Source organism: Capra hircus, chromosome 21, assembly GCF_001704415.2.
Source record: "Capra hircus breed San Clemente chromosome 21, ASM170441v1, whole genome shotgun sequence".
Taxonomy (NCBI): Eukaryota; Metazoa; Chordata; class Mammalia; order Artiodactyla; family Bovidae; genus Capra; species Capra hircus.
In genome coordinates this window covers 27,001,112-27,021,808 of record NC_030828.1, presented here as the reverse complement: position 1 = coordinate 27,021,808, position 20,697 = coordinate 27,001,112, and the positions used below count along the sequence as shown (strand labels likewise).

The 20,697-nt window shown below is 45.5% G+C and overlaps 1 protein-coding gene across 1 annotated transcript in view; it reads left to right on the top strand.

Annotated features, from left to right (window-relative positions):
- MTMR10 (myotubularin related protein 10) overlaps window positions 1-19,797 on the top strand; it is a 43,512-nt gene extending 23,715 nt beyond the window's left edge. Inside the window, exons 6-16 of the mRNA XM_018065997.1 lie at window positions 2,718-2,808; window positions 8,645-8,804; window positions 9,250-9,337; window positions 9,418-9,506; window positions 9,908-10,038; window positions 11,101-11,170; window positions 11,774-11,844; window positions 13,342-13,511; window positions 14,586-14,756; window positions 15,867-16,049; window positions 16,805-19,797. Coding sequence (XP_017921486.1) covers window positions 2,718-2,808; window positions 8,645-8,804; window positions 9,250-9,337; window positions 9,418-9,506; window positions 9,908-10,038; window positions 11,101-11,170; window positions 11,774-11,844; window positions 13,342-13,511; window positions 14,586-14,756; window positions 15,867-16,049; window positions 16,805-17,401 — 1,821 coding nt within the window. The 3' untranslated portion in view covers window positions 17,402-19,797. The remainder of the gene's footprint in view (window positions 1-2,717; window positions 2,809-8,644; window positions 8,805-9,249; window positions 9,338-9,417; window positions 9,507-9,907; window positions 10,039-11,100; window positions 11,171-11,773; window positions 11,845-13,341; window positions 13,512-14,585; window positions 14,757-15,866; window positions 16,050-16,804) is intronic.

The following is a 20,697-nucleotide window of genomic DNA, read 5'->3' as shown; positions in this document are numbered from 1 at the left end:
AAAGGCTTGTTTCCTAACCTTTGTAAATGTGATGTGCTATTTTTAAGGGCATTTTAGAAATGGGCTGTGCTGGGTTTTGCCTAGCCAGATAGGCTTGGTGGCCATAAAAAACATATTCCATCATCAGTGGTCTGTGGATTTCTTTTGTGTAAACACGGCCCCTGACTGCTTTCTGAAGTTCTCAGACAAAGTGATAACTAGTATGATGGGCTTGGATTACTTCCTGACTACATTAGGAACTCATTCTGTAAACTAGTATTTTCAGTGCAGCTGTTCTGAAGTGCAGAGCGCCCCCAGAAAGTACTAAGGAGATGGCAGAAGTGCAGAGTCTCCTGGGCTTCCTCAGATGTGCGCAGAGGCCTTGCCTGGTCTTGTCTTCTAAAGAACTAACGTGCTCTCTCCTTCCCTCACTCTATCACCTCACATCCTCTTCCCTGCTCGTTTTACTTTCCCTTTTAGCACTCACACTTGTCTCTTACTATAGACTTTCCTGTTGATCTGGTTCAGTGTCTTTCTTCCCCACTAGAATGTAAGCTCAGGGTGAGCACAGGGTTTGTGTTTGTTTTGTTCATTCTGAGTGCCTGGGGCTTAGGACAGGTGGCTGCTCTGAAAGTACCTGTTGAAGGGAGGAGACCTGGTATCTGCCCTGGAGGAATTGAACTTCATAGTAGAAGTAAAACAGAGAACCCGGTATCCTCCTCCTTATTCATGCTCATGACTAGTATGTGAAGCCCTGGAAAGGACCGCTCCTTTAACTACAGAGCAAGCTCAGTTAACTATAGAGCACTGACCAGAAATGACAGCTTCAGAGAAAGAATGGTTGGTTGATCAGTGGGGAAGGGCTTTTTGAACAGAGTGTGGAGAAGGAGGTGGCTGGGACTGAGTCAGATGGACCATATTCAGACAGGTGCATCCAGATCAGAGACTGCTGAGGGATGGGGTCAGGGGTGGGGGTAGGTACGGGAGGGCTGGTAGAGCTTGCCTGATGGAGGAGATTTAATTCAGCATGCAAGTATCTGGTAATTGCAGCAGATAATCCAGAGAACAGAGTCGTTGCTCAAAAGTTCATCTTTAGAAGAGAATCCTTAAGTGTTATTAATTTTTTTAGAATATAGGGAAGCCCACAGAGATGCCATAAGGCAGGTATGGCTTAAGATTGTGGCTCTGGTAGTGCTGAAAAATGGGACAAAAATGAAAAAAGAACCTTGAGAAAAGTGCAACAAAGCTTATAAACTAAACATGGTGCCCAGAGGAGTAGGAAGTGAGAAGGACTTTTTCAAGGTGTAGATTCTGTAGTTTGCTCCTAGAAGAAGTGCTCTAAGCACTGGTGAGCAGGCAGGGGATGGACATGCAGGTCACTGTCTCCTAAACTTCCCAAGTGGGATGGACTCTCAGAGAAGGCTCTCTCCCACAGGCATTAAGAATAGCAAGGTATTTTGTAAGTTTCAAGGAGCCATTATTATTGTCATTGTTTTTTGTCAAAACTGAAACTAATGATAACCATTCTCCTAGTTTTATGTTTTAATTTAGTAAGACAGGAAGCATTTATTCTGTAGAAGGCTTCTAAAATATATTTCTAACAACTGACACGTACTTACCAGTGAATAGAATCTGCATCAGCCCACTGCAGACATGGCTAATTTGACAAGGACTAACAATTAACTAAACTTCTTGCTTGCTCACTGTCAAAAGCATATCATTCTGGCTTAATGCTTTTTCTTCTAAAGGATAACTTTTTAAGTAAAAAGTTGGTCTGTTGTTCTCTTCTTGCGTCTGTCTTCATTTTCCTCTGTCTGCTTGTGTGAGATTGTTTTCTCCCATCTCCCGTCACTAGTCCGGGGCTCTGTAAGCTGGAATACCATCCTTCAGTCCAGCAGCAGTTGAAGTTGATCGCAGCCATATCCCCCTGTGTGCAGCTGCTCTCGAGGCTGGTGTGTGGTTGAGTTGCCCATCCTTAGTGCAGCCTCGATTTCATCTTCATGATTCACATGCCCAGACTGAGGCTCCAGGCAATGAGTTGACTTCACACAGGTTCCTGGCAGGTGCTTGGTGGGGCTGGGTGATCCAATGATCCAAGCCCTGATCATTGGATTACAAAGACCATGCTTTTCCCAGCACAGGCAGAGTCTCAACCATTTTACTTAAACAGTTTTTTTTTTTTTTTTTAATGTATCTCTTTTAACCACCCATGGACTTTTGGGTTTCTTACTAATTTTTATTTTTTGTAAGAAAAGAATTGTAGCTCTTCTGTTTTTAGATTTTTCTGAAATCTAAAATGAGTTATGAACATTAAAAGAGCATCCCTTATACTGAGCCTTCTGAATTGCTGGTATTAAATAATTACCGTCCTTAAAAAATGAAAATTTCTCCTTTTTTTTAGGAGTGGATATGTCACTGCCTTTTTTGAGAATGCTTCATTTACTTTCCAAGTTTTGTTTATCTGAGTAAAATTATTTCCCTGTTAAAATTCAGCTCAGCAAACATGTACTGAACACTTAGCGTGTAGTCACTAAAGATTGAACAGTGTCTGGGGGCACAGCAGTGAATGAGATCCCTGGCCTGAGAGAGCCCATTCCAGCTCTAGGTCAGCAGAAAAACATGGAAACAAGTGTCCATAGACCTTGCCCCAGATGATGCTCCCCACACCCAAGGCCTCGTTGTACGTTTCATTTAACCACGTGTGTTGAAATCAATTCTAAATGTAGAATTTTTCCTAGGTATGCCTTGCAATAGCTCATTATTCCCAGCCAACAGACCTCCAGCTACTCTTTGCATTTGAATATGTTGGGAAAAAATACCACAATTCAGGTAAATATGAAAATATTAACTACTGTGACTAACTTTACATTGTCTTAAATTTTATTATGTTTTATGAGAAGCCTCCAAGTACCTGAGCCTTAATGATTGTTGAATTATTACCTTCATAACTATTAGAGAATTAAGCACTCTGTGCTAAAAGAGATAATATTTGTCAGATTATTTCCTTTAAAAGTGAAGAACCTATAAGCAACTGTAACGAAAGGCTTATGGGAAGCGTGTCAAGTATTTTACCTGCAGTCAGTGGCTTGTATTTTATGATGAAGGAAGATAACTCTCCCTCTCCACCATTAATTGGTAGCTTGAGTTAAAGTAATCTTACCTTTTAAGAAAACTGGAGGAAATTAAACAACATCTGAAATTCGTAATCTTTTTTGGAAAGGTGTGATTTCATGCAAAAGCTGAAGTGGCTGAACTCTTTAATGGACTTCATTAAGTCAAAATATTGACTTTATAATTATGAATAAGATTCATGAAAGGAAGATGAGCATTCATCTGAAAGACAAAAACCAATGTATTTTAAACCGTTTTTACAAAAGTGAATAGTTCGGTTCACATAGATGTCAGTGATGACACCACCAAAGAAAATTGCAAGTGATCATATAATTCTGAGTTCTTTTATATACAAATGTAATTTTGATCAACCGGTTTCCTTTTTTTAACCTCATAAAAGGCTAGAGGAAAATCAGTGAGGTCATTTGTCACTTCCCCCCCTCATAGGTTAGTGAACACCTGTCTGTTGCTTGCTGAATCTCATGCTTGCCCTGTCTTCAAGGGAGCAGGATGAATCAGCTGCATGTTTGTAGTGAAAGGTCCCTTCACCTAGCCAGCATGGTCCTAATGGGGAGCTTGTAAGTTACTAATTTTACTGGCCTTTTATATTTTGTTAGAACATGTATAGTAATCTAAGTAACGTGTGTAATAAAAGTGTATTCCAGTATCATTATGTTGTAAGTGCATTAAGATGCAGGAGCAGCATATAGCACCACAGATGCATGTCGTGTCACTGTACTTCACTGCTTTAGACGATGCTCCTAAACACTGCAGATATGACAGGTGGAAGTCATAGTTTTTGTCTCATGGTACTATACTTGAAGAAATTGGATAACAAAATGTTTGTAATTTAATTTTTCGTATCAAAATATAACTGTTTGTAACTTAGGCTTGAACAGTACAAATAATTTTTTCATTTCTTAACATAAAGCAAATCCACTTATTGTCTGAAGATGAGGTGCTGTAAGTCTGCACTAGGAGGTGGACAGATGGCCCTCTGGCACATCATCAGGCTGCAGATGCGATCCTCAATCACACTCTCACCTCTCCTAGGAGGGCCTTTGATTCCCACTGTTCATGATACAGACCAGCTGCCTTTTTTCTGGTAGGAACGAGTCCATTGTAGAGACCTGCAAGTTCTGCACAGTGTGATGCCTGGAACTCAGCCAGGACAGTGAACTGTCTGATGCATTTGGTGACCCGAGGCCTGATTCCCTGACTGCTCACGGTTGTCTCCATCAACTGTGGCATCTCTGGGATGTTAATATTTTAAATAGTTTATTCAGTCCATAGCCCTTCTACCACTGGGTTTCCTTATTCCCATCCATCTCTTCTGTATCTTCTCATGTGTAGCTTGTTGAGAAAGTAATGATTGACGATTAACATGTAAAATATCTAGGAGCACTTTATATTGCATCCTTCAGACTCCTCCTCCTCGGCAGGCACTTCGTACATGTAGTGCTCAGCCAGAGTTCTAGGAAGGTTCCTCGTAGGGTAACATCCTTTCATACCCTCCCTGAAGGTACACTGCATTTGTAAGATCAAAGGAGGCCTGAAATTTCCACACACTGCAGTCAGAATCCATTAAACTGATTCTGAAACTGATTGGAAGACCCAGTAACCCACCCTTGACCTTCAGGATGACACCTTGATTCAGCGGCTGGATTAAAGAAGCTCTTACTACAGGCAGGCAGGCGACAAAGCTGTTTTCACAGCCGGGACAAGCAGCAGGAGGATGTGGCCAGCAGTTATCTAAGAGCCTTTTAGCTGGCCTTAGTCGTTCTGAGGTTTTCTCTTGTGTTCAGCATCACTTGAATACTTCTGGGAGGATCCTGATATTTGGGAAGATGCCTGGTACCCGCGGGGTGGGACAACCCCCACGCTGACACCTCGGCAGGCATAGGCACAAACAGAAACAATAGTTCTGTTTTTCCTCTTTTAACCTGAAGGCAGCCATGAAGATGCTGTTTTCACCAGTCAGTGTATTACTGGACAAATAACGTCCAAAAGATATAGGTCCATCTTTGTTATGAAATTGACAAGAGGTCAGATTGTGCTTCTGGACTAAAGAGTGAAAACCTCGGGTTCCTGACAGGCCCAGGATCAGCAGCTCCACCCTGTGATAGACCCCTGCTTACAGATGGGGCAACAAGATCTCGGGGTGCAGTGTAAACTCTGTAAGAAAGTCAAGTCAGTGACGTCATTTTGTTTTGCAGTCTTATCCTCCTTTTGTAAGCATTGGATGTTCCTTTAGGTACTTATTGGAAAACCACTTGCTGAGAACGAACTCCATTCAAAACTGTAGAAAGTTTTAGTTTATTGTTTGTCAGTTCTTCTAACATTCTCATGTAGCTGTGAATGGTTGTGACTGGTGCTCTGTCTCTGCAGTAGGAGTGCGTCAGCCTATATACCAGAATCCCTGTTGGGAGAGCTTTTAAAAGACAGTAACAGTGGCACCACCCAGCCCATGAGGTCTGAATGTTGCATCTAAACCACTTTGTTGACTCAGCTCTCTGGAACGTCTTCATGATCACAGTTCTATTCTTCCCTTCCTTGCCCTCTGTGTGACTCTGATTTCTGCAGTGTCATTGAAGTGATGGGCTTTGTGTTCCTGTGTTGACTGCTTTGTGGTCTTTACTGTTGCTTGAGGCCATTCTGACTATGGAGGGGCTGGTTACATGGAAACTCTGTAGGGCTGGAGTCTGGGATAAGACCTGTGAACTGTGTCACAGGAACTAGTGAAGGTCAGGATTGCTCCCTGTCCTGTCCCTGTCAGCTGGCTGAGGACGGCTATCCTGAGACCTAAGTCAGCAACGTCAGGGTGGCTGGCTCTTCTAGAGGACCAGCCCAGCCAGCCTTCCCTGGGTACCCGTATACAGGCATGGGCTTCGGGCCTTAGGACTTCCTGGAAAGCATAAAAATTGCCAGACTCGCTAGTGACAGACTGAGTACCTGCTGCACATACCATAATAAGCTCTCGCTGGAGAAGATGTTGAGTGTTCAAGATCCCTGATCCTGGCGGCTGAGACATGGATGGGTTCTGAACAGGCAGAACCTGTGGAATAGCACACAGTGCAAGACCCTGTTAGGTGCCTTCGCTTCATGTTCAGAAAAAGCCATCTCTTCATCCTCTGATTTTGAGATTTTTATATATTTTTGCCAGAAGAGCAGTCTCATAAACAGTGAGTGTGTTCTCAGCCCAGCTTCCTAGTCTTCGACCTCAGGACACTGAGAAGCATGCAGTCCTGGCTACCCACTAGGGCAGAGCTGCCAGAGTGTTTACAAGCTTCTGGCGAAAGTCCGTGGTGTTCTTTCAGCTTCTCTCTGGTGGTGGTCTCAGTGCGTGGCAGGCACCTCTGTGCGGTGGTGGTAAAGGCAGCGTTTCTTTTCTTGGTTTGAATGTGGATGATGTTTGGTGTTTGTTTCTGACAAATAGCCTTTATCGAGTTAAGGAAATCCCCTTTTATTCCTAATTTGCTAAAATTTGCTATTTTTTACATCACGAGCACGTGTTGAACTCTGTCAAATGTTTTTCTGTTCTTGAAAGGGTTTTTCCCCCTTTAATTTGGTCATAAGATGAAATTCTTAGGTTTTCTAATACTGGCTAGCTTGCTGTGGATTTCGGTGTTTTGGAACACTGGGTAAAGCGGGAATTGCCTGGGAGTTCCATGTGGGTTCTGAGTTCTAGAGCAATCACGGGTCCCAGGTTTCCCAGAATGTTCCTGTGGCTGTCACTCTAAGAGCAGGTGCTGAGACGGAGCACCATGCCAGAATGTGGGCTTAGAAGGAGCATTTTAACTTTTAACAGGCTCTGTTAGAATCATGATCATCATAATTTTGATGCCACTTAAAGGAGAAAATCCTAAATTCCTAGCCTGGCACCTGAGACCCTTCCCGATCTAGAGTCATGAGTGCTGTCCAGTGGTGGCGTGTCGTGTGCCCTGCATTGTCTAGTAGAGAAGTCGCTGGCCGTATGTGGCTGTTGAGCACTGGAATGTGCCTGATGCAGCTGAGGAACTGAATTTAAAATCTCAGTTAAACTTAAATTTCATTTGAAATATAAAGAACACGTGTGGCTGGTGCTTGCTCTTTGGTACAGCACACCTGTGCGTCTGGGCATTCCCCAACCTCCCTGCCGCCATCTCTGGCACCCTTACTGCACTTAAGGTAGTTCACTACTCAATGGTGTACAAATCGGCCACATTTCTTAAGTCCGGCTCTGCCCAGCACGCCCTTCTCCTTCTCATTAGCCACTGGGCAGCGCTTGCTTTGGCTGGTTCCTTAGGACTCTGCTCAGAGCATCTCGGGTCAGAAGCCTTCCCCTCCCACCCAGCCTGTGGCCCCAGCAACAGTGCAGGGCTTCCTGCTCCTCATCACTCACGTCCACCCAGTGCACTGACAAGCACCTTGAAGTAGGGGTGAAATCTTACTCGTTTGTCCATTTTCAGGCCTTAGCCTGTGGTCACGTCTCAGTAAATACCTGTTTTACAGCAGGTTTAGTAAGTAGTCCATGGGAACGGGCGCGTCATGTTCACTGGACGGAGAAGGGTCTTCACAACTATTGGAGGATGGAAGTTGGAGAGCGCTGGGCAACAAGGGTCAGGGCAGGCTTGCGAGGGTACTTCAAGAGAATGCAGTTGGAGATGTTGGGGCAAGGGCAGCATCGTGAAAGCCTGTTTCTCAGGTAGGGTGTCTTGTGGCAGCAATTGGCTGGGCTGAGTGCAGCTCAAGTAGGGAGAGCCCAGGCTGAGAGGGGTACCCTCTGTCACCCAGAGTGGACCCTTCTTTCCCTCTGGTCCCTTTGAGGCCCTCCTGAGGCTGTGCACATGCTCCCAGCAGGTTGCAGCACTTCTCAAGTGGAAAGCTTCCTTGCTTGGGAAGGTCAGGTCCTGGCCTCTGTAACCCTCCATTGCACCAGCCCTCTAGTGGAGTGTGAGGAGTCCACGTGAGCTTATCATCAGAGGAAAGCTGAGTAGAGACCAAGAGTGTCACAGTAAGTCACAGTAGGAAAGGGCTGAGAAGTCAGTAGCGGAGAGATGAAAGGTCCAGACGGCTCAGGAGTGCAGGCGCTGGTGGATGCATTCTCTCTCTAGGCAAAACCAGCAGTGACCTGGGTTCATGCTTCAGCTTGGGGCAAGGGGTTAAGAGTGACCACAAACAGTTGAAAGTTGAGGAGGAGATGACTGGAGAGGAAATGTGGGAGCAGCATCGTTCATGCCCTGAGAAGGTAGTCAGTGAATGTGACAGGCAGTGTGTGATGTAGAGTGAGAGTGGTCCAGGTGGCCATGTGAGAGCCTTCTCTAGTGCCAGAAGGTGCTGCAGGCAGAGCTAGTGGTTGGACAGGGCATGGAGGTGCTGCAGGAGTGGACGCGGGGCATGTCCTGAGAGAGGAGGGGGCTGCCTCTTGGCCAGGACAGGTGGGGACAGGCCAGGACAGGTGAGGTGGTCTTGGAGAGACCGGAGACAAACAGGGATGCTACATTGCAGTGTGTTGGCAACAGGAGGCAGGAGAGGGGATTCAGAGCTGGCTTAATACTGTTGCTTTTTCTTGTAGCCAGCAAAGCTAATGGAGCACCCTTGGGAGCTGGGGGCAGCAGCAGCCAGAAGACGCCACTGTTCGAGACGTACTCAGACTGGGACAGGGAGGTGAAGAGGACGGGTGCCTTGGGCTGGAGGGTCTGCTCCATCAACGAGGGCTACATGATCTCCACGTGGTGAGTTCGCTCTGGCAGGGTGCTCACTGCCGGGGTGCTTTTAGGGGTAGTCGTCAGACTCTGCCGTCATTGGTAACTGGATGGGAAACAGACAAGAGGGAGAGAGAAGGATTCGATGCTTCTCGGTAGACTTGAGGGTCAGGTTGGGTTGGTGTGACTGGGGACCAGGGTAGATTTTGTTTTTTTTTTAGAAATTGCATACATGTTTGATTAATAGTCATTCTAGACAGTATTTCAAATGCTTCCTTTGGATTCTTCCTCTGCTATAATACAGCTTTTGGGATAACTGACCATGTCACATCTGTTTTCAACTGTGTCTAGGCTCCTCAGTGTACCCACAGTGCTCACCAGGTGGGGTGCACATTAGTTAAAGTGGGGTCTGCAGAGCATGCTTGTCCCACTGGAAGCCAAGCTCTCACGTCATGATTTGTGTTTTCATCTGCAGCCTTCCAGAGTACTTCGTGGTGCCGAGCTCGCTAGCAGATCAAGACCTGAAGGTCTTCTCCCATTCTTTTGTTGGAAGACGGATGCCAGTAAGTGAGGCCTGCTGGGTCTCTCCAATACTGTGTTCCACTTTCCAGCCGGTTAAGTAATGACCTTGCTTCTCTCCTAGTTCTGGTGCTGGAGCCACTCGAACGGCAGTGCCCTCGTGCGCACAGCCCTCATAAGAGACGTGCTGCAGCAGAGGAAGATCGAGCAGAGGTGAGTGGGCCACCACCCTCAGAGCTTGGGGTATCTTTGTTGTTCTAGCTAGAGTCAGAAGGCACCATGTACTTCATACAAGCATTACCACTGTGGAGAGGATGTGAACGTATTAAAGTTAACTCTCAGGTTATACTAAACGTAGTTTAGTTCTTTGGCATACAAGGATCTTATGTTGCTGACATCTTGCTGTAGTGTTGCTTCTAAAGAACTTTCAGAGTGCAGTGATTCCTGGTCAAGACACTGCAGAATGAATCAGGTTTTTCTTATAGTTCAGTGCGTCCTAGGTTTATCAAGTCACACCAACTAAGACGGTGGCATAGTTAGCTCATAGTAGGTGCTCAAAACGTATATGTTGAATAAAAGAATGAATAGTGACTCAAAGGTTTTGTCTTTATTAGGATTTGTAATGCAATAACTAAAAGTCATCCACAGAGAAGTGATGTCTACAAGTCAGATTTGGACAAGACCTTACCCAACATCCAAGATATTCAGGTGGCTTTTGTAAAACTTAAACAACTTTGTGTTAATGGTAATTTTATTTTTATTATATATATATATACATATGTAAACAATGACTGGGTGATTCTATGAGGCATTGTACGAGGCATGTCAGGAAAAATGACATTACTTAAAAATTTAGAAATAGTTAATAAGTAGAGGCTCATTAATATACCTGTACAAATTATTATTATATGAGAATGTCAGAAGCTCTTAGAAAATGAAGTTTAAGCTGCGTTTAGTTTTGGAGGAAAAGTGTCTGCTAGTAGAACAGTGTGCGACCTCACAGACAAACAGAGACCATAATGTGCTGAGTTATGTCTTGAGTCACATGAAAATGTGTGCAGCCTCAGAGTTCGCGTATGTTTGCTGGAGCACACGCTCACGGGGTGCTTCGATGTGCCCCTGGGTGGCTGACTCACAGGAAAGGGCCCTTGGTGTGAAGGATGCGCAGAGAGCCCCTTGTCACTGGGCGGTGGAGAGGCAGCAGGACTGGAAAGCAAGCTGGGTGGAGCCGGGGATGTGTGTTTGTGAACATGGCAACTGTATCTTTCAGCCGTCCGGTACTCGGGGTGGCAGGGATGGGGTTTGTGAGGCGAGGGGCACCTTGAGACGAGCCAGGACAGGCCCTGCCAGGAAGCTGCCCCCTTCCCTGCAGGGGTTGCCACCAAGGCCATGTCAGCCAGGCACTGGCAGAAGGGAGGGGTGGGAAGCAGGGAGGGGTGGGAGGCAGGGAGGGCTAGGCCGGTGGTGGGGAGGCTGGGGAGGGAAGGCCAGAGTCCAGGAAGGCCAGGTCAGCAGCTCTAGGAGGCAGAGGTGGTTGGAGTCTCCGAGATTGCCTCGGAAGAGCCAGAGAGGAGACGGAGGCCTGGGGAGTGCTTGGTTCCATTCCTTATAGAACTGTAGTGCGACTTCTTAAATGTTTTTATTATTAAATGCAAATGTATTGCACTTCTTGAAGCCAACTTTTAAGTATTAGAAACTGTGATGTTTCATCTAACTCTCAATTTGATCATGTTAAGAAGCCCAGAAGTGTTATATTGAATATATATACGAGTGTATAGAATTACATATGTTATTATATTAATTGCAGAACCGTTTGAAGAAACTGAAGAGAAATGGCTATCTTCACTGGAGAATACACGGTGGTTGGAATACGTAAGGTTTGTACAACTGTTTTCTTTTTCTCCTAACTCTTTATTTTGAAATTATATATCTGCAGGAGGTGCAAAAATATTACAGAGCCAAGCACTCCTCACCTGCTTCCCAGTGGTAACAGCTCACACAACTGGATGATGGCTGTGGAGCTGAGAAGCTGACAGTGGTATAAGCTAGGCCCTGTTCAGCATTTATAATCAGGTGTTCTCATGTGTTTCTGTGTGGTTTCATCACATTTGTAGACCCACGTGACCACCAACAGAGTCAGGATGCAGACTGCCCCATCACTACATCTCCCTCCTGCCACCCCTGGAGGGCTGCGCCCCCATCCCCTACAGCTCCACCCCTGCCCCCTGGGAGCCACTCATCTCTTCTTCATCTCTGTAGTTGGGTGATTTCAAAGTCATGTAAATCAGCAAAGGTTAATGAATTTCCCTGAAACAAAAACCAAACTGTGTTCATATAAATACTGAAGAAACTCCGAAAGGTTACAGAGACTACAAATGGGTATGGTGAGAGATTAGATTTGCTTGACTTCAAGTACTTTAAACAGTATATCTGTAGTGGAAGTTTAGTTTTTAACATTGTGTTTCCCTTTCTGTTTCCAGGGCATTTCTTAAACATGCAGCAGAACTCGTGTACGTGCTAGAGAGCAAACGTCTGTCTGTAGTGCTGCAAGGTAACCACTCCTGACCACCGTGGTCCCTGGGCCACAGTATCTTGAGTGCTGTAGCTTTAGGGTACACTTTGAAATTAAGACATGTAAGTCCTCCAACCTTGTTACCAAAATTGTCTTGGTTATTCTAGGTCCTTTGCATTTCTCTGTAACTTTTAGGATCAGCAAAAAGCCTACTGGGTTTTGGAAAGGACTATGTTGAACTGGAGACTGGGGAGAATACTGTCTTAACGTGGAATCTACCGATCCATGAAATGAATGTCTCTCCATTTATTTGGGTTTTCTCTCATGTCATGTCAGCTTTATAGTTTTTAGTGTAGAACCCTTGCACTTATTTTGTTAAATCTTTGTTTTATTTTTGATGCTGTTGTGAATAGTTGCTTTTTAAATTTCATTTTCAGATGTATTGTGTACTCATTGTGTATAAAATTCCTGCAACCTTACTAAACTCATTCATTAGTTTTAGTAGTTGTTTATGGATTCTGCAGGGGTTTTATTTTACATATGGACACTCATTGTCTGCAAATATAGTTATTGCTTGTTCCTCTCCAGTTTGAAATGCCTTGGATTTCTCTCTCTTGCCTGACTTCTTGTGTAGAGCTTCCCGGACACAATTCAGTAGAAGTGACAGAACAGACATCCTTGTCCTGTTGCCCATCTTAGGAGGAAAGTGTCCAGGATTTCACTGGCAAGAGTGATGTTAGTTGTAGGTTTTTGTGGATTCCACTTGTCAGGTTGAAATTCCCTTCTCTTCTTAGATTGCTGAGGGTTTTTATCCAGAATAAATGTTGGATTTTAATCAGACAGATGCTTTCTATATATCTAATGAGATGATCATGTAATTTTTGTCCTTTTATTTTTTATTATGGTGTGTTACTTTGTCAGATGTTAAACCAACCTTGCATTTCTAGGATAAATTCTTGCATTCCTGAGATAATTTGGTTTGTTTATACTTTGTTGATGACATTACATAAAATGGATACTATATGATAGTTTTCTTCTGATTTTTGTGGCTGGCTTTGCTATCAGAGTATTCCTGGTCTTATTATTAAAGGACATCAGATATGAAAGATGGGAGGGAAGCATTTGCCACCTTGTCAGATGATGGTGGATAGTTCCCTTTCTCTCGTTCACCTCTGAGTCACCCTGTAGAGCTATCAGTGGAAAGACTGTGGGATATTTAATACTGTTGCCAAAACAGGAATAGAATGGACTCCTGGGAGATTTTTACCACAGATCGTTGAAAAGTAAAAAGAGTGAGGGCTACACTTCTGATACCTAGAAAACATTCATATGTAAATGTCCATCTCTCCATTAAACATGAGTGTAAATGATCTGTAGGTAATATTTAGAGTTGCTAGCCTGAATGAAATGTCCTAACACAGATGATCTCAAAGGCCACCGCACACAGAACACTGAAGTGTATGCTCTATCTCCCCTTCCGTCCTTTTCTGAGCATTCTGCTGTGTACTGAGCGTTGTCTTTCCATTTCACTGACAGAGGAGGAGGGAAGAGACCTGAGCTGCATCATAGCTTCTCTGGTCCAAGTGATGCTGGACCCCTATTTCAGGACCATTACTGGGTTTCAGAGTCTGATACAGAAAGAGTGGGTCATGGCTGGATATCCGTTCCTGGACAGATGCAACCACCTGAAGAGATCGGAGAAGGAGGTAACAAAACCTTCATGCTTATCATCAGCCCTTCAGCATGGACAGGGTAAAACCCATCATCATGGGGAGAGATATTCTGTGCAGAAGGGGACAAGGAGGCTTTTAAAACATTGCCTTCACTACATCCTGTCTTCTTAGTCCAAGACTGACCCATGGATAGAGTTCAAGTTGAGGTGTTTATGAAGACTATCATAACTGTATGATAGGCGACACTCTAAAAAGTAATCTGTTGAGTTTCTCTTAGTTGAAAACTGCTTGAAGAAATGCCATTAATACGGCAGGTCTTCTGTAAGCAGACAATAGGCACGTTAGGTATTTTGGAAAACCAGCTTTGGAGTATCATAGTTTCTTAAAATGGGGTACGTGTGTTGAGGGAGGCTGGGGGGCACACGTAAGAGCTGCGACGCTGGCACGGCCTTGGGTCCTTGTGGGGCTGTGAGAGCCCTGCAGTGTCCCATGTCAGGGAGGCTCTTAAGAGCACTGCTGACTCGCTGTCCCGTGTAACAGTCCCTGCCATCTGAGGAAGCCCCAGCAGTGAATGCTTCCCGTGTTGACTCTGACTCATCAAGACACACTGGGTGGATGCAGGGGCTGCTGCCAGCTGCTGCATTGAGGGTGTGCCCCGGGACCCCAAGGCCACACCAGCCAGTCTCTGAAACCCAGGAACGTCTCTGGATGCTGACTGCAGGGTCAGCCAAAAGTTGTTACAGAAGCTTCTTTTTGGTTTGGAGGTTTTTTGTTTTAAATGTCCTGAAGAACTGTTTCCAGGTTTGGCTTAAACACTTATTTCCCTGTTCCCCCTTCACAGGGCGATTCCCTGCCTGTCTGTCTAGTTTGCCACTTCACCGTGGTGGACTTGGGCAGAGAGGTGCTGAGACACGTCCCAGGGCAGCCTCGGTCTGAGGGTGCCATGGCCGTCTAGTCTACTCATGTACGCTGAGCTCAGCTTCGGGGCCACGCACACAGGCTTCACTGTCCACTAATCTCTTCCTTCATGTCAGTGAGAAGTTTGGGGGTAGACGTGAGCCCTGCGGACCAGCACTGAGTAATCTCATTTCCTCGTGTGTCTGCCAGGCTCCCGTGTTCCTGCTCTTCCTGGACACTACGTGGCAGCTGCTGGAGCAGTGCCCAGCGGCCTTCGAGTTCTCTGAGACTTACCTGGCGGTGCTGCACGACAGCACCCGTGTGGCCCTGTTCGGCACCTTCCTGTTCAACTCTCCGCACCAGCGTGTGCAACAGAGCACGGTGAGCACCCACTATGGCAGCGTGCAGTAGCTGTGTTCCTGTTAAACTGTCTCAGTTATGAATACCTTTTTAAGCTGTAGTTTCAGATGGATAACAGTCCAGGAACTTGAACCTGTTGCATTTGTATGAGTGAGCATTCTAGGTCTTTCTCTCTGACATTTATTGAAAGATGCAGCTTATTTTAACCACCATAAATGTTGTCCTTTTGTATTTATATGTTCACCTTTGAGCTGTCTGAATGGGTAATTGCTAAGATCCCGTTTGAAAACATTTATTTCCTAGGACAGTAGAATAAAAGGGGTATAAAGCAAATGACTTTTCTTCGAGAATTCTATGGGGAAGGAATTTGAGAGGAAACACAGGCATGATGCAAGACTGGAACTCTTGCTGGGCACTGCTTCCCAGGTGTCCTCAGACCCTGATGCCATGGGGCAAGTCACTTTTACGTCGGCCTGTTAGATTCCAGGCCCAACTCTTAACCCAGAGGAATAACCATGACTAGGGAGGGTCTCAAGCCAGACTTGAAACCAGCTTCTGGTTGCCCTGGTGGAGCCTTCTGGAACCACGAGTTCTGTCTTATCCATATCTGGAGAAGTGGGTGTAGCCACAGAGGCTGCAGTGCCCAGAAGGACGCTCTCATGGGCCTTCAGGAAGACTGCAGGAGGGGCTGCCTTCACGGTGAGCTGTGGTCCTAGCCAGGGCTGGGACTCTGCTGAGTCTGAGTTCCTCATCTGTGAAGCTGCTGCCTCAAACCAGTAGCTGAGCGTCCTGAAGACACATGCTGTTCAAGACTGTGGGTGTGAGCATGTAAGGAGAGGGTTTGTTCAGGCCACTGTGCTAGGGTGAGCTCCCTCCATGAGTTCACACTCAAGAACATGCTCACTGCCCAGGGCCCCCCTCCTCCTCACGCAAGGGCCATGCCCTCCTCGTGCCGGGTGCCAGCAACGTCTGTTCTGGGGAGCAGAGTATGTTGCTCCAGAGGGGTTGGAATCGCCCTCATTCAGAACATTTCACTTGTATAATGATGAACAACTCATCAAAAAGGAAGTTATCATGAGAAAATCTTGAGTTTGGCATTTTTCACAAATGTTCAAATATTTTATTTTGCAGGAATTTGCTATAAGCAAAAATATCCAGCTGGGTGATGAGAAGGGTTTAAAATTCCCCTCCGTTTGGGACTGGTCTCTCCAGTTTACACCAAAGGATCGCACTCTTTTCCACAACCCCTTCTACATTGGAAAGAGCACGCCTTGTGTACAAAACGGTTCTGTGAAGTCCTTTAAAAGGACAAAGGTAAACTATAAAAACACACTAATGGTGGAAACCTGGTGTTTGCACACACATAACCAAAAACATCTTTTTCAGAACAGAGTATTGAAAGTCCAGGCACGTCCCATGACAGCATTGCTAATGCAAGTTTGAGGGGTCATTTGCTTTGTTTCTTTCTTTTATGGCTGTGCCGTGCAGCTCAAGAGATCTTAGTTCCCTAACCAGGGACTGAACCTGTACCCTTGGCAATGAGTGGGAGGAGTCTTAGTCACACAAAGTTTTTTTCATTATCATTATATTTGTGATGGTGATCTGTGATCTCTGATGTCACTATTGCAGAAAGATTACAGCTTGCTTAGGCCTTAGACGAGGGTTAGCATTTTTAGCAGTAAACTATTTAAGGTGTGCACATTGTCTTTTTAGACATAATTCTGTTGCACACTTGAGAAATTACCGTATACTGGAAACATAACTTATATGTGCCGGGTAACTAAAAACCTGGTGTGACTTTCTTCATCACGAATCCACTGTCTCCCAGAGGTCTGCCTATGATGGATAGAATATATCAGCTCCACCCTCATATAGGCCACAGCCTGTCAAAGTCAAGGCCCAAGTGTCCAACTTGCAGTGGAGGAGGATTGGAGCAAGTATTACCAAGGGAGGGACAAAATGTCCTTTAAGGTTGAAATTCTACCTGAGTGTATGTTCACCATCACACTTTTACCATCTCTCTGAAAGGGGAAGCTCCAGGAGAATAATGCTAGAATCTCTCTGTACAGAAAAGCTACAGCTCCACACTGAGAGGAATGCCAGCCTCCTTAAAGAACGGCATCATCAGTGAGGAGGAGTTACGGCCAAGGAGAAACTCACTAATCCTGCAGGTGAAGCCAGCATCTCTGGAGCCGAGGGACAGCCAGGACTGGGACGCGGAGCGGTTCTTCCGAGAATGGGCCTCCAGGCCGGCTGACCTGCACGGGACCATCCTGCCACATCTCTCAGGGGCGCACATCAAGCTGTGGAAACTCTGCTACTTCCGCTGGGTCCCCGAGGCCCAGATCCAGCATGGGGGCTTTATTACGGTCTTCCACAAGCTCTCGCTGCTGGCTGACGAGGTGGACGTTTTGAGCAGGGCACTGCGACAGCCCCGGGGTGGCCCCATGCCAGCCTCCGGCCCCGAGCTGGCCCCAAGCAGGCTGTACTTCCGTGCCGGCGGCCCACACGACGCCCCAGGCACTCCGGACTTCCTCTCGTCCTCCTTCCCCTTCTCCCCAGTGGGCAATCTGTGCAGGCGGAGCATTTCGGGGACACCGCTGAGCAAGTTTCTCAGTGGGGCCAAGATATGGCTGTCCACTGAGACCCTCGCCAATGAAGACTGACCATCCTAAGGGACGAGCAGGACTGCTGACCCACGTGGGGCCAAGATACGGCTATCCACTGAGACCCTCACACGTGGAGACCAAAGGGGTCTTCCTGCACGTCCTGAGGGGTGAGCAGAACTGCTGCCCTAGACGTCAGACACACTCATCATTTATCTGTAACAACTGAAATTTGCACTAATTCTTAAAAACATGTTGAATTGTTTCCTTCACGGTTTTTTAAAAGACAGGCCTAACCTTTGTTATTTATGTTCTCTTTCTGTCATGCTGGATCTGGCTCATTTTTAGGTCATTTGCAGGCAGACATTCCCATGATTTTATTACTGTGATCAGACTAATCAGGTTTTGTGTGTGGTTTGTCTTTCTAACCACCTACTAAAGCTTCCCTGATCCTTGGTTGGATTAGCAGCCTGAGCACCAACCATCAGGGGAGTCAAGAACTAGTGTCTGGTGTATTTTCAAGAAGCATCCAGCAGACCCCAGTGGGTATTCAGGGGTATTTGTGCATTTTTCTGGTCACTTTCATTATCTCTAGTTGAACTCACCTGAGAGTTGTGTGTTCCCACACTGTAATTTATTATAGATTGCTGTCTGGGACCGTAGATCACTGTGTTTTAAAATCATGAGTTTGCTTAGGGCTAACTTCAAAATGGTGTGCACTGTTGACTTCAAAAGCATTTGCTGTAGATAATATAATTAAACTTAGAAGTGCCTTTGATTATTAACTATTAAGATATGAATAACTCAGAGTAAAACAATTTGAGTTAGGATATCAGAGTCCTACCACACATCAGAAGGAGGCTAGTCACGAAGCCTCCAGCTGAGAGTCACCTGGACACCCCAGGTCTGAGGAGGGGCGGGGAGCGGAGCCAGCATTGGCAGTATTACCAAGACCCAGCCACTCTGGGCACCTGCCCATGAAAAGGGGTGGTGAGCTCAGGAGTCAGGTCACCTGCAGGGAAGGACAGAGTGCCTGGCACTTGGGGAGGGAGGACAGGTGAGTAGAGGTGGACTTCTCTCAGGATATTGCCATTTTAACCAAGAGCACCTGCCCCGCCCTGCCTGTGACAGCAGCGCTGAGGAGACGAAGACAGGTGTGCTCTTGTCTGAGCTCCTGATGGCGCGTGTGTCATGGGAGCTGCACCAAAGCTGTGCCGGTCAGAGTCATCACACACTTCACTTTTGGGAAAGGATGGATGTTTGAAATGTGACTGTCATGTCGTCTTAAACTGCCATCTTATGCTTTTCAAAACATGTTTAAAGTGTGCAGTTAGATTATGTCTTTTTCTAAAACAAGTTTTTTTCAAAACAGTGCTTTACCTTCATATGTAACAAATAGGTATTTCTGTTTGAATTACTTGCCTTTAAAAATTGTTGGATAATGTCTCTGGATTTAAAAGGATGGAAACTCCTATGCAGTGTCTAAGGAAATCCATCTTGTGGTAAACTCAGTGTTTTCTCCCAACCTGCCTAGAAAATAAGGGCTTTTTTAGTTTATATAAGTTTATATAAGTAGCACTGTTGCCACAAGGACTTTTATAGTCCTTGACTGGAACCAGTTCCAGCCCCCTGAAAACCCCAAATCCCATCTTGCCACTGAAAATTTAACAGTTCTTCCCCATTTTCCATTAGGCTGCTTTTTAATTATTACAAATTGTCTTAATTTGTTACTGTTTTTTCGGGTTGAGCATTCATTTCTCTATAACTTTCTTCCCTATCACATTTATTTCAACCGTTTTAGTAAATGTTTTTAACTTGCGAGTTTTAAAATGATTAGGTACTGTTAAATGCTGTTTTAAAGTAGAAAATGTGCATATTTTTGTATGATAATCAAATGTAAATGTAATACAGTGTTTTATTTTTGCTGAACAGTTGTTTTATCATGATTATTGTGCCACAGTTTATCGTGCATAATATGAACAACAACTATCCCAGCATTAAGTTCTGGTCCCTGCACAGCCACCGGCCCTGTTGCTGGCCGAGGATGTGGGGACAGGGTCCGAGGGCAGCACCAGACATGGATGCCCAGCTTCTGCTGACAGGGCCACGCGGGCAGACTCTCGGATCGGACTTCAAGGTGTAAAGCGTCTTACTGTTGTTCGTGATGGAAACCAACTTTAAAACCAAAAGTGTCTAACTTTATTTAAGAAAGTATATTAATTTGTGCTAACAGAGGGTGAAAACTGTTCAACACATACTTCAACAAACTTTTCTTGCTATAGCAGTAACCTCGAGTAGCTGAAACTTGATTTTGAAAGAAAATGAAAACCTTTGTGCCTAAAATTGATTGTGACTTGCATTAAAGTAGGATGGGTAGGAAGGTGAGAGATTCTGTTTTCCAGAGTGATGAATGTGAAGGAAGTGCTGAGTGCTAATAAAATGTCCTAGAAATGGTTGCCTTTGTTATTGATGTGAGAGGTGGGATGTTTTCTTCTAGCTATGCTTGTGTCTCATCCCTGCTGCTCTGCCTGCTCTAAACCTCAGTTCACAACTGGCTGTCATCACAGCCATGGGGGTTCATGGACCAGGCCCTAACTCGGCCTTGCACTGTATACATTAAAAAGCTGGGGAGTGATGTTTCCTTAAGATCAGGGAGCAGGTCTGTGGGAGCAGGATCCTGGCCGAGCTGCCCAGGCCTCCCATCCTGATCAGTCCCCTCCTGTGTCCAAACCCTCCCCACCCTGCCCAGGGCTCTGCACACCTTGGAGACACTGCAGGTTGGTTCCACATAACCACAGTAAAGTGAGTGTCATCACAGTCTGCAAGTCATGTGAATTTTCTGGTTTCTGAGTACATGTAGAAGTGATGCTTCTGGTACACTATAGTCTATTAAATGTGCATTATATCTAAAAGAAGTGTACACACCTTTTAAGTATTTTAAAATACTTTGCTGCTGAAATATACTAACCATCATCTGAACCTTCTGCAAGTCAAACCATAACAAATATAACAACAGAGAAGTCTGAAATCTGTGAGAATCACTGGAATGTGACCAAGACCCAAAGTGAGCACTGCTGGAAGGATGGTGCTGACAGACCTGCCCGACCCGGGGCTGCCCCAGACCTTGGATCTACACAGTAGTGCTAAAGCGAGTTCTGCCAGCGTGTTCTTGCACTAAAGCGAGTTCTGCCAGTGTGGGAGACTGCCTCAGTCATCGGGGACATCCCCAAGGGTCAAGACGGAAAGGGACAGCTAAATGCCTTTGGTAGAGAGTGTCCCTCCCCATGGTGATACAGGCCCAACTGGAGCAAGTGTTGACAGAAATAACAAGGCACTTGATGACAATGTGTTTCTTA